The sequence below is a fragment of the Rhipicephalus sanguineus genome, chromosome 7, assembly GCF_013339695.2.
Source record: "Rhipicephalus sanguineus isolate Rsan-2018 chromosome 7, BIME_Rsan_1.4, whole genome shotgun sequence".
NCBI lineage: Eukaryota > Metazoa > Arthropoda > Arachnida > Ixodida > Ixodidae > Rhipicephalus > Rhipicephalus sanguineus.
The window spans coordinates 144,452,303-144,465,494 of record NC_051182.1 but is presented as its reverse complement, the minus strand read 5'-3'; the positions used below and the strand labels follow the sequence as shown (position 1 = coordinate 144,465,494).

Genomic DNA, 13,192 nt, shown 5'->3' with positions numbered 1-13,192 from the left:
CAATACAGAACCAAAACCGAAACACAACAATGAGCTCGTGCGAAGGGCACGGAGGAAGGCAAATTTCAGCGCAGTCGCATTTTCAGCTTTGTTGAAACAGCGCTCACTAGACGACGACGAAGTAAAAGAAGGCACACGACAGGCAGCGCCTGTCCTGTGCCTTCTTTTACTTCGTCGTCGTCTAGTGAGCGCTGTTTCAACAAAGATGAACGCATACCAACTCCCTCAAGCTTCCATTCTTATGCATTTTCAGCGCAGCTTAAGAAACTAGGGTCCTTAAAATTACGTATGTATGCATTTTCTATTAAAGGAACACGCCACCTAATACTTACCTAGTGATGTTGCACCTCAGATATGCATGATATTTACTTTTTGATCGACAATGTTCACAAGTATGAACAGCCGTACCAGTTCAAGACGGCTGGCCCTTGGGCAAGTGGTTCAACTTTGGCCGAGTGGCTGAATCGAGGGACGTGCCGACAAACAGAAAGACAGACAGACAGAAAGACAGACCAAAATTTCTGCGTTTAAGTTCCCCAAGAAAGACTATCGTCTTTAAAAACTGGCAGGGTTTCATATGCATTCGCCAAAGATGACTCGATTACAGAAGTCATCTTCTTTTTCTTCGCAGTCCATAGCATTGATCCCGCCCCGCCCACCTCCGAAAGCTTTCAACCCCTAACGTGGTTTCGCCTTGCCTCCGTGATCGGCCCACCTTTGACCAAGCGATTATGTCATGTAATGACGTCATCATGTGACGTCACGTAACATGACGGCTCGAATTTCGCCAGTCCGTGACGCCGTGGCGTCACGGATTGGCGCCAATCATCATCACGTGCTGACGTCCCCAAATGACGACGTCATATGGGGTGATGATGATGATGATGATGATGATGATGATTTTTTGCATCACTTGTGCTGACGCCGACGCCACGGGACGCTCACGCCGCCGACAGTCAATTTTCGCGTTTGGTGAGGGCCTTCGCCTTACAAAAGACGGTCGATGCCTCTTACAAATATGAATCGATTCACACATTACACATATCAATCAATTACACATATGAATCGAGCCGGTGTACTATAGAGCCACCAAAAGGTGGCTCTAGTACACCGGCTCGCTAGAAAAGTAGCGCCTGAACTCCAGGCAAGTGTGGTCAGAGAAGGTGTCGGGTGTGTTGAGCGTCACACGACCGGTTCGAAGCATGCCATGTCCACCCTCAAGGGTGTGATTAGCCAACTCAAAGCCAGTAGGCTGTCGATTCTGCAAGCTGACAAGCAAGGAAGCTTTGTCGTGTTACAGGAAGTTGATTTCCGGGAAAAAGCCACCAGCGCCATAGCGAATCATTTAAAAGAAGTGGACTTAGATGCAAAGAAGCAGAAGAAGCTAGCAGTAAAATTACTGGAAGAATGCAGTTCGATGGCACTCAAGAATCAAGTTGCGAAGGCGGAAGAGTCATATCTTGAAATCTTTTTCACTGCCGAGAATCACAAAGCAGATATACCCTTCAGGCCCATCGTTTCGGAGAGGGGGTCATGGCAGCATTGCGTGGCCAAGTACCTTCAGCGGCATCTTCTGTCTCTAACCTTTGAAGACTCCTTCCTCATCCGAAGCTCAGTGGAACTTGTGAACGCATTGACTCATGGAATGCAGAGTGCACGGTCTGACTTCTGAATAGACGTCACAGACTTATATTACAGCATTCCACATGGTGGCCTCTTTACCGCAGTCCGTGAACCGATTGAAGGCAATGGAGAGCAGCGCTTTCAGGACCAGACGGGCACTACTAATGATAGGTTTTTATCCCTCTTGGAATTTTACTTAACTTCGACATCTGTCGCCTATGATAACAAGTTTTACGTACAACGAGCAGGGAATCGCATCGGCTCTTCGATTGCTCCAGTACTAAGTGATGTGTTCCTGTCCCGCATTGGCAAACGCGTTTCCAGGCGGCTCTAGCTGTGACGCTCCCGTGATCAAGGTATAACGGTACGTGGACGATTATATAGTTTTTACGAGTTCGGCCATACAAGAGCTTAGCACAGTAGCACATGATCATGTTTTATCTGTTTTTCTTCAAGAAGCCGAAGGCCTCAAATTCACATCTGAACTTCCGCACGAAGGCGCATTAAAATTTTTGGACGTCGAAGTTTCGTTTACTCCTGAAGCGCACATATGCTGGGCGTACAATCCCCGAGGCAAGAAAGGCCTATTACCTTATGAAAGTGCTCATTCAAAGGCTATAAAACGAAGCATTGTAACCGCGTGCTTAAAAGCAGCTCTTTAAAAATCGTGCATTCATCATATGACAGCCAGCGTCTGAAGGGTATCCTGTGTTTGTAAGACCACCTTGAAACAGATGACACGCCCAAAGACGATGCCCAGAGAAAAAAGAAATGAAGCGAAGACACCAGTGCAAGTGGTCCCATACATTCATGCTATATAGCACAATCTAAAAAACATAGGATCCCGTCATGGAGTCCGTGTCGCAATGTCAGCGCCATGTAAACTTTCTGCTGTGTGCGCTATGATGAGCATAAAAAAAAAGAAGACGTGTGCCACAAAGCATGCAACCATTTTTACTTAGTGCGCGTCTGGAGTTGTGTACCTAATTCCACTGAGTTGTAGGAAATAATATAGACCAAACTGGGCAGTGTTTCAACGCAGGGCCAGCCAACACCGTCTCAATGTGAAACATGGTTTCGGCAGCCTGATGGCAGCGCATTGCAAGGTGTGTGTATGCTACCCCAAGTTCACAGAAGCGAAGTTTATAGGCAGAACTAGGAAAAAAAAAAAAACAGAGAGAAGCATAGGCATGCGCAGGGTTCTCCTTCAGGGGGGGCGAAGGTTCGTCGCAGCCCCCCCCCCCTCCCAGTTATGTCAATGTGTGGCGCTGACATTGCGCCCCCCTCCATATTATGTCAATGTGTGGGGCTGACTTCGCGCCACCCCCTCTTAGGTGAATAGGGGGGGCGCCCCACTCCCCCGTGGGCACGCCTATGGAGAGAAGTAACAGAGGCGTATTTCATAAGGCAAAAGGGCGACGTCTGCGTCAGCACGGCTTCACTATCCCTACAGGATAAAGAGATTAGTTTTCTCAGCAGCACGTTGCGGTTCCTCGGTTGTTAAGAAAAATGTGATTCGCGCGCACTCATCATGTGGTTCGGCTTGTGCTATAAAATCATCTTTCCGCTGTGGAATAAAATTAGTTGGAAGTTCTGCGCCGGTCCTGTTCCTTAGTGTTTAGTGTCCTCGTTCGATTTGCGCCAATAGTATCCTCAGTTATGACTCCTCTGACGTAGTCGGTCCGTCCAAATATGTAATTTGTCGAAGAAGAGTGAGCGATATCTAGCCGGCTTTGAAACGTAATGGTAAATTCCATATCCGCGTGCTGCACTATAATGTTTGACTCTCATATGTTCGCAGGAGCCTCGACTACTAATAGGGGATATTCATAATGTCAAGTGCTCTGGCAACACTGGGCGCGTCTGCCATTTTTTGTTGGGCGCCGTCGCGGAATCGTCTGCTAGCGTTTCCACAAGAAGAGGCTGAGCCGCAGTCGTTGGCGGAGCTTTCGCACCGAGAAAAAACGGCCCTTTCTTTCGTCATCCAGCGCCGAACGGTCAGTGAACCTCACTGTGCTGCCACAAATCGACGAGAACGCAATATCGGAGCTCTGCGCGCTTCAAAACTCATCCGGGCGGCAGCTGCACAAGGCGCATCGCTTCGCAAAGCCGAACTGCTTTCTCTAGCGGCGTGTGCTTCCGATCTGAGGTAAGCGTCTAAGAAAAGTGTTCATTGCAGAAGAGATGTGACTCTCAAACCTCTAAGGTAACCTTGCAGAGCAATACATCGCCATTGTATTTCCCACTGCGATTATAAACACGCGTCAGATATCGAAACCGCGTTGTTTCTGCGCGACCTGTGCAACGCTGTGCTGCATTCCTCGACTCATTTCTTTAGCCACAGGTATCTCTACACCCTTCGCAATAGCGTGTGTCGTAGTTTTTCAAAATGAAGAAGGCGTGGACATGTGCGTGAGCGGTGCACCGCAACCCCCCCCCCCTCGTTCGTTCGTTTGGACTGTGTACAAAGAGAGCGGCCCGACTAATGCTTTTTCAATGCACACTGGTTGTTTATAATGCCTTGTGGGCGTAATCTATTGGGCGGATTTAGTATTGTCGTTCCGGTTTTCATTGACATATCTTTTCAAAATATTGCACTCTTTGCTCTCGCATGCCACGGAGGCGTGCATTATCGCGCGTCGCGCACTATTACGAACAGCATATATACCAGTGCCCGCGATCAGCGGAAAGTAGGGGTGTGCGAATATTCGAAAGTTTCGAATATTCGTCGAATATTACATTCGAAATATTCGTATTCGATTCGAAAATCGTGTATTCGAAAAGTTTTGAATATTCGAAAAATCCGAATATGCGATTCGATTATCATGCATAAAATAACTCGTCTTCCACATTTCTGCTGCGTTATTCGTATAGCTAAAAACGTTGCCGAGAGGAGCGATACACATCGTAAGTTCACGGAGGCACGATATCTGCCTGCGACGAGCGCCCCAATACGTATGATTTATTGCTGGTGCATCTCCGACGTGCAGCGCTGTTGGCGATCATGTAACCATACATTTTGAATATTATGCGGCCGTAACCTGCCGCCCTACCACTCGTTCACTATGCGGGACCACTTCTGAAGAAAGACAGTGACCCATGTGACTGGTGGCGGACTGTAGGCACCTTCAGATACCCCAGTCTGGCAAAACTTTGCCCCATGTACCTCCCTATACCAGCCACTTCTGTTCCAAGCGAGCGTGCCTTTTCAGTGGCATGGGGGTTGACCCTGTTAGAAGGGAGCGCCTGCTGCCTAATCATGTGGAGCAACTCATATTTCTTCATGATAACATCTAGTCATTACTTTCATCGTGCCGTGATATTTGCTTGTGTTGTGATGTGCATTGCGCTAGCCTGGACATTGTGTTCTGGCGATAGCAGTGTATGTTGTGTTGCCAGTCAGGCTGTTAATGTTTTTTTTTTCAAATAGCTACATGTTAAATAAAATATTGCTACTGTGGAGGCATTTTTCCTTTGATATTCGATATTCGATTCGATATTCGAAGGTGGATATTCGTATTCGATTCGTATTCGAAAAATTTGATATTCGCACACCCCTAGCGGAAAGATGAGTACGATGATCTACCTAATCTACCTAGAGTTTCTGCATATGCTCCCTACTAGATCTACCTAGAGTTCTGTATGTGCTACATATACAGTAACTCTAGATCTACCGTAAAAACTCCGTAACTCGCTCCGTGTTCGCAACGCGCATGCAGTTGCCCATTGACGGCAACGGGCAACTTCAATGACGAAGCCGCCGTATGAACAAATGGGAAGATAGCCGTTAATGGGAAACTTCAAAAATTATTTTAGATGCGAAGCATCTCTTGCTCGGGGGTATGTCCCGCGGCCTTGGCGTCCGAACTCACACTACGCATGCGCAACTCTCTTCCTTCCCTCTCTCCAACAGCTGCGCGTTACTCTCTCCACTTCTCTCCCAGCACCTGCTTGCGCTTCTCCTGTGTTCTTGCTTCTGCTCTCGAGGCGCATGCGCTACTCTCCTCCTCTAGTCTCCTCTCCTTCAAGTGTGAATATAAAGCGGGTAGAACGCTGCGCGCGTTCAGCCCAGCGCTTGCTTCGGTTGATTCCTCTGAAATGCGGGCTCGACATGCCGAAATTCTCTCCTGCGCAACGCCGCGATGAGCGCCAGCGCATGCGCGTCCCCTCCCCCTCTCTCCTCTCCTACGCTGCCCCCCTCTCGCGCGCCTGACGACCGCGTTCCCCGCTCGCCCTGTGAGAATTAACGGCCAGGCTAGAGGGAAGACACGACGCGCGTAGTGTTCCTCTTTGCGTTCCGCGACGCGAGGTCGGTAGCATGCCCAACGAACGCCAACGGAACGCGATCGTGCAAGTGCTCCGGCTTCGCATCGCCTCATGGTCCCATTTAGCGGGAGATGGTGTAATTTTTTCTTTGGAGGGGCTCTCCACCGCTCGGAAAAAATTTTCTGATTGTGGCGAAAATGAGAAGATCGTTCGTCAGATCGGCGGCAACAAGCATGCTTTTGCCCCATAAAAATTATATTTTTAATTTGATGTTGAAAATTGTGAAAGAATGACCGCTAGCGTCACCCTACGGCGATGTGGTAAATCTACTGGTAGGACAAGAAATCCTCGCAGGTAGACTCATTTTGCTTAAAAACAAACATGTACAACTTGAAATTGTATTTTAAGCACTTGAGGCAGCTTTCGGTTGCGTCAGAGAGTAATTTTTTGCTTTTTTTTCTCACGCATCCGAAAAGGTGCTCGGTGGCGCTGCTAGCGGCGCCGTCTTCGATTTCGTCTGCTTCAACTCATGCGCTATGCCACGCGGCCCTCCGCGCAGGTGGTACTGTGCCGCTGTATTGTTCTTAGGATGTCTCACATGTGCTGCGCTTTGAAGGCGTGCATTTATCATCTCTTTTTTACTAATCAACTCGGCTTGGAATGCGGCAGCAGTGCTAAAATAAACGCAGAGACTGTGATTTTACAGCAAAACAAGTGTTCTGTAATCGCATAATAAGGCTTCATTTAAGCGCTACCGCGCTGAACACGACTGTTACATTCATTACGTTAGTGTTCAGCGAAAATAAAGTATGGTGGCTAGAGGGGGAAGTGTGACGGGCGCTGCATTCCCGCCGTGAGAGAGGGATGCGCGGAACGCAATGAAAGTTCTGGCCGCCGCAAGGGGCGCTGGTGTAGCAGTAGGTGCTCGCCGCGCGGCCGCGCTTGCTTTGGCTCGTTCGTTCTCTCTGTGCTGTGCCGTCACCTTGTTCGGATGCCTCGCCTTCGCTGTCGTCGTTTGTTTACCCGCCACTGTATCCACGTGTTCTGCGAACCATGCGGTCAAATCGCGCAAGTACATGCTTCGTCCCTGGCTGTAAAGGCGGGTACAGGTCGTGCTCGGAGAATCTTTCGGTCTTTAAAGCCCCGAGGGATCTCACGAGGGGAGAGCAATGAGCTGGAAATATTAAGCGGACTGACAAAGAGCTGACGAGGGACAGCGTTGTTTGCGAGCGGAACTACGACGTGAGTTTCATCGAAAGGACATACCAACACATTATAAACGGTGAGGTTGTTGACATACCCCGCGTTTGTCAGAAGACGCTGCGCCTACAGTGTTGCCGGACGCACCGAAGTACTTTACCAAAAAAAAAAAAAAAAAGCAGACAGGAGTGTCCAAAGGGAGCGCCAAAAACACTTGAAGTTGAAGAGGGTCAAGTAATTTGACCTCTTAACGTGATAGGGAAGTATGTGATAACAAATGTCTGACATAAGTATGGGATGACAAATGTGTAATAAATAAACATGTATACCATTTCCCTTGTGGGTATTTAGTATGCATCTAAAGCCGTAAGTTAACAGAAATCATTGGTCCTTGCATAGATGGAACTATCGCTAAAATAAAATAAAATGTTCAGTATCAGAGAGCCTTCAGCTGCAGCATTCCGATCTCCACTTCAATTTTCTCAAAGAAAAGGAGCCGGAAAATGTAAATGCTTTGAACTTTTCGCGCTCAAGAGAACCCCCTACAATGCAGAGGAAATGAAGAGGGGAGGGGGGGTGCGGACTAAAAGAGAAAAAAGAAACGCACTGCACTGCAGCCAATATACTCGAACGATTGTAAACAGTTTACTTTTCACCAAGAGGAAAAGAAAGCACTTTAAAATCAGCTGAGCTATGCAGCCGAGCAAGTGATTTAGTTCAACTGAAGCAGACTATAAATATGGTAAAAGCAGCGCAAAAGGAACACGATAATAAGAACGACACAGGACCAGCGCTGAACAATTCAGCGCCTGTTCTGTGTCGTTCTTCTTCTCGTGTTGCCGTCTTTTTACGCAGCTTTTACCATGAAAATCAACCAACTAGCCCAGTTTTTGCACACTGTTGCAGATTAAACATGTCAAAGCAAACCGATATTAAGAAACACTTAAATATGAAAACCTGGAGGCACGCCAGTTCCGTCCGATTCAAAAGCATTCTTGGTTTTCTTTTTTTCCCTTTTGCTTAACACCGCTAAGAACCTGCAACACATGCTTCTTAGCGAAACAAACACGTAGCGCCTTTAATAGCACGGGCGCGGGGTATAAGCTAATATTAGAAACAAGTGAAACTAACGTCTAGCGGCCATGCACAAAGCAGGCAAATGCCGCCGCAAGCACCTACGGCGCAGGTAGCGCCACCTGGTGTGACCGCCATCTTTCATTGGGAATTCGTACAGGCCTCCGCTCTTGCCCATCACTCTTCCCCCTCTAGCCACCATAAATAAAGTAATCATACAGAAATCACACGTGCTTTCGGTTTTAATTTTTACCGGCACTACAATTGTCATCGCGTCCACCAACCAGTGTTGTGGGCATGTTTCACGCCAGTGGAAGAAGACGGAACGCAGATCGAAAAATTCTGTTTTAAAAATTTCTACTCACTTTGCAGAGAAACCGCTGTAAGGTTGGACACTTGAGACGGTACGCTTCCTATTGCGGTAAAAAACAGAACAGCGATGACGGACGGTAGACAGTCCCTTTAAAACGAAAATTGTAATGATAACAGTTGCCATATAAAAAGAACTGTTTATTTGCTTTCGATTGAAGTATAAAGCTGATTTTTAATTGGAGCAGCACGTGGTGTAAATCGCGTCTCAATGTGGCCCAAAATCAAGATATTCACAAATTCGTGATTTTTTCTCATAAGATTTAAAAACTTCAGTCGTCTGAAAATATTTTTATAGAAAGATATACCTTCCATAGAGTAAGTATTGATTACTGGGATATTCATACATAGTGTAGTATTACGAGCAAAGAAATTCAAACATAGAACATTTTGACAAGTTATGTGGAGGCGTATATGGCAGAAAAATTGCAGTAATATAAATGAGACTCTAACATCTTACCCATACACTTTTTCTTCATATGTAAACCAAATTTGACATCGAAACAAGAAACGATACTCTCAGAGTGAATTTTTTTTAACAAACGTTGATCAGAAGACATTCTGAAAAATTTGGAAGGCTCCCAGGTGACCGAAAAATTTTTTCTCTCTGAAATATTCAACCAATTTACAGTTTTCAATGCAAGAAACTGGCACAATTTTTTTCGATCACATTTGAGATGGTCGCCAGAATGGCTGGGGCGTTTGGCATGGAAAGACCCCACTGTTTAGACTACTGGTATTTTCAAACCCAATTTCACATTTACTGGTGTTACAGTATAGCCTTGGGGCCCCTTTAGCCGTGACCACTGTGTTGCAGCTCATATTGAGTGTCACTGTACGTACGTACACAACACAATTGGTAACAAAACACAACTTTATTAACTACCGTGTGTAGACTTATTTCTAAGCTAGACACATTCACGCACGCTGCTCTTATGAAGCACAGAATGAAAAGTGGACAAACTGCTGGCTGAGATTGAACAGTGAAGACACCAGACACACTTACAATACTCCGCGAATCACTCGACACCTCCTAAGGCACATTACACAGGTTTAGAAGGATTAGCAAGTCCTTCAAGAGTAATTTATTTCACCCTGACGCCACTTTTGTAGACATCTCACAATTGCTAGAGCACATCTCAGCGAAAACACAGAGTGCAAAACGCACAGAGTCAGTCTTCGATATTGTACGGTAGGTTTGCCATATCTCCAAAAGCACATATTCACTAGTAAAATTGTAGCAGAAGAAAAAAAGAAAAAACTCGTTGCTCTACTAGAATGACAATGCAGTTGGGATGACATGTTTGCTAAGGCAGCTCAGTGCCATGATGGAATGTTTTTTGAACAGATGAAGTATGACCCGATGTTAGGTCTGTTCATTCTAATTGATGGTACCAGTTCTAGTGTAATTGAGATTTTTCGTATCATTTCTGTCTGCCCGATCCTTGGTCAATTTTCCTGAATGAATAGGTGCAAATAATCTTGGAGCATGATAATCATCATCAGTACTGTTGCTAATTTGCCAAGAAGCATATGTATAAGCATATAAGTATAGCGGTGCAAATGTCGAAGGCTACTAACCAAGATCATGCATGATATAATCTTCAATGTGTGAGGAGAGTATTTTTCTTGTAAGCTAGCTGCTCTGTCATTAAGGTGCTTGTAAGTGAGATGCACATGTAGAAATAGCAAAAAAAAAGAGACCTTGAAGTGTAGACACGACTGTTGAGATGATTGAAAGAAACAGCATTTAGGGCTGATATAATCTCATAATTATGATATTCGGAAATCGTATTCTCAAACGGCCACTTTCGGAGACATCACTTTTCAGTGCCCACCAATTTGTTAGGTTGACGAAAGGTGGGCAAGCAGTAATTCCAATCACTGGACCAGCGAAATTATGCTTCCTGCAATGTAACACTGTCGCTGAAAGTGATCGTCTCGCCACACGACCCCTTCACTTGTACAGTAGTCGGACGAATGCGCTGGTTATGCTGCCACTACAATCGGCCATTCGCGAGTGGCAGCTAATAAGTAGAATCTTATGAAATGAGCCCTTATATCAAACTATCTTCGCGAAGTCTTACATTACTCGGAAGTGAATTAAGGCGATGTGAACCTTCTTCAGGTTTAAGCACAAACAAAATAAAACTACGTGCCATTTTTGACACGATGACCTTTCTCTTTCATCACAACACTGAGGTCTAAACACTGTGCTTAGGCTATCACATATATAAAGTGTTTTAAAACATCTTGTTAACATTGACAAAGCAAATGCGCATGAAAAGGTATAAATGCCCTGAATGTCCTAACATGACAGAGGAACACGAACAAGTCAAAGCCAACGTTTTAACAACTAGACTTGTATTTCCAAAACAATGTTTTGGCATTTCGATGAAATCAAGTCCCCTCGTCGAAATGCCGACTCTAAGGACGGCCTTCGTTTGACTGCAGTTTATCGGTGCTTCAGTCAAACTTCAACACGCACCATTTTCAATAGCACTTTACGATACAGGATATATTAGGATAAGATCTGTAATTTAAAAAAACAATGGTGCCCCAGTTTTTCCAATGGCAAGCATTGGCGAGTGTTAACGCTGTTCTCTGTCGAGGCATGACGCATTCGAGGTCTTTGGTAGATTTTTGCGGCTGGGATGCAGTGGTTACACCGAGCATATCTCGGTCAAGTTGCACGAAGTCGCGTGCATCTTGTATTGGTCCACAAAGGTCATGAGGGGGCAGTGCACGTCGGGGCAGCCGGGAACTGTCACCGGTTGCTCGTTGAGAAATGTCACGACCTTGTGCTGGTCCGCAGTGCACTTGTAGAGGACGAATGCGACGTTGCCGTTGAACGGGCAGAGGAGGCTCGACCGCCACGCCCGGTTCGCCTGCGTACACAGTCCGTCGGCGTTGAGCGGATCCACATCGCGGTGGAGCCCGAGACGAGCGACCACTTTCTTGAAGCCGCCCGCGTGAGAGAAGTAGAGGACCTTGTTCGGGTGGCTTGGATCTTTGGCCATAACCCTGCGGAACGAAGAAAAGTGAGGCGGTGTAAAAACAATGCAAGGCCGCCAACGATCATTACGAAAAGTGCAATTTCAATTGACGGATAACTTGAAATACATGGCTTGTCCCAACTAAGCTGAATGTATTTAAGTAGGGAAAAACTGACACAAAGGGTTACTGACATCAATTTTCAAAGCCGAGTTTACTCCACCAACAAATCTCCTGTATACAGACACGGCTCTGAGCAAGTGTGAAGCTTACTAAATTACATTTCATTTTGATTTTATAGTAAATTTTCTCATAGTGCACCTATTGATAACCAGCACTATCGCGTCGTCAGGCTACAGTACCAAATCTTGTGACTTCATGCGCCAGTATGGCTAGTCGAAATGACGTCAGGCCCCAAACAAGTACACAGCGGCCGCTGTTGCATCACCAACACAGCCACAGAGTGGAGCAGCCGTGGGAATGTCATGATATATTGCGCGAGCACAGACGAGACGCTCATACCGCGTCATCATATCAGGGTACAGTAAGAACAGAAACTAGCTTTTAAAAACATGTTGTAATTAATTTTTCAGGGCCCACTCACACTTATCAGCCCATTTTCTAGGCTCTCGAGGGCTTGGCCTCTCATCTGATGGAAAAAAAAAGAAAAGAAAAAAAAAAACTGCGATGGACAATTTTTGTTTCAGTACCCCTTTTAAATGTTTCAAATGTAAAAACCATCCAACAGTTATTCCAAACAAATTTTATGTTGCTGCGAATTTCTTGAAGAGTTGAGTTTTTTTGTTTTTTCGGGGGCACATTCCTCCATGACACCTCATCCACCCACCCCCCCATGGGGTGGGGGGATGGGGAGAGGTGTTATGGCATTGCCTCTCACCTCAACATGTCTTTGAAACTCCATCTAAATTTTCTCAGTATTCGTGCCCATTGTAGATTATGTGCAAGACAGAGCGTGCTGACAGCCTTTGCACTGAGCTGCTATGACTGCAGTGCCAAGATTGACCACGAATGCATTACAGACATGTTATCTCTCAATGAAAATGAAGATATTCCTGAAACTGCTGCTTGTACTAGACGAGTGAAAGAAGGGAAAAAGAAATGCAAGGCCTATGCAGAAAACGCAACACAGTCGCAGCAAAAGCTGGACGAGCCGCCTTTCTGGAGCCCTTTGTACACTCTCTTGGGGCGACTACTGCAACTCCAGTTGCAAAGTACCTACTACACTATAAATCATAATTCTGCGAATTAGGGGAGTAGTCACTATGTCATTATTTATCATTCAGTGGAGAAGCCAGGTACCCGCTACACATCTGTAAGGCATTATGTGCACTTTGTTGATGCTGCGTGTGGCTGATGACGATGAATTATGGCTGAGCTCTGTGTAGTGGGTGGGAAGCTTTAAACCACCCACTCGTTATGCAGTTTGCATTGTGTGGCGCCTGGTTGTTATTTTACTTTTCTAATGAGGCTATGTTACATTAATGCGATTCCTTGCCTAACATGATGCCTGTATAGGGTCTTTTTACAAAGAAGTTTCAAGCACCAGCGTGGCTGTGCAGCTGAATACTTGACTTCCCCGCAGAGGGCCTGCGTTCAAATCCCGTTCTACCCTAGATATTTTTTTCTCATTGCACGCAATAGTGGT

General features: G+C 46.0%; 1 protein-coding gene across 4 annotated transcripts in view; it reads right to left on the bottom strand.

The window, feature by feature from the left end:
• Positions 1-9,392: 9,392 nt before the first annotated feature.
• The window catches only part of LOC119400147 (multiple inositol polyphosphate phosphatase 1), a 47,124-nt gene continuing 43,324 nt past the window's right edge, over positions 9,393-13,192 (bottom strand). For all 4 annotated transcript variants that reach the window (XM_037667129.2, XM_049417984.1, XM_037667128.2 and 1 more), the window contains one exon: positions 9,393-11,556. In XM_037667129.2, the coding sequence (XP_037523057.1) occupies positions 11,196-11,556 (361 nt within the window). In that variant the 3' untranslated portion in view covers positions 9,393-11,195. The remainder of the gene's footprint in view (positions 11,557-13,192) is intronic.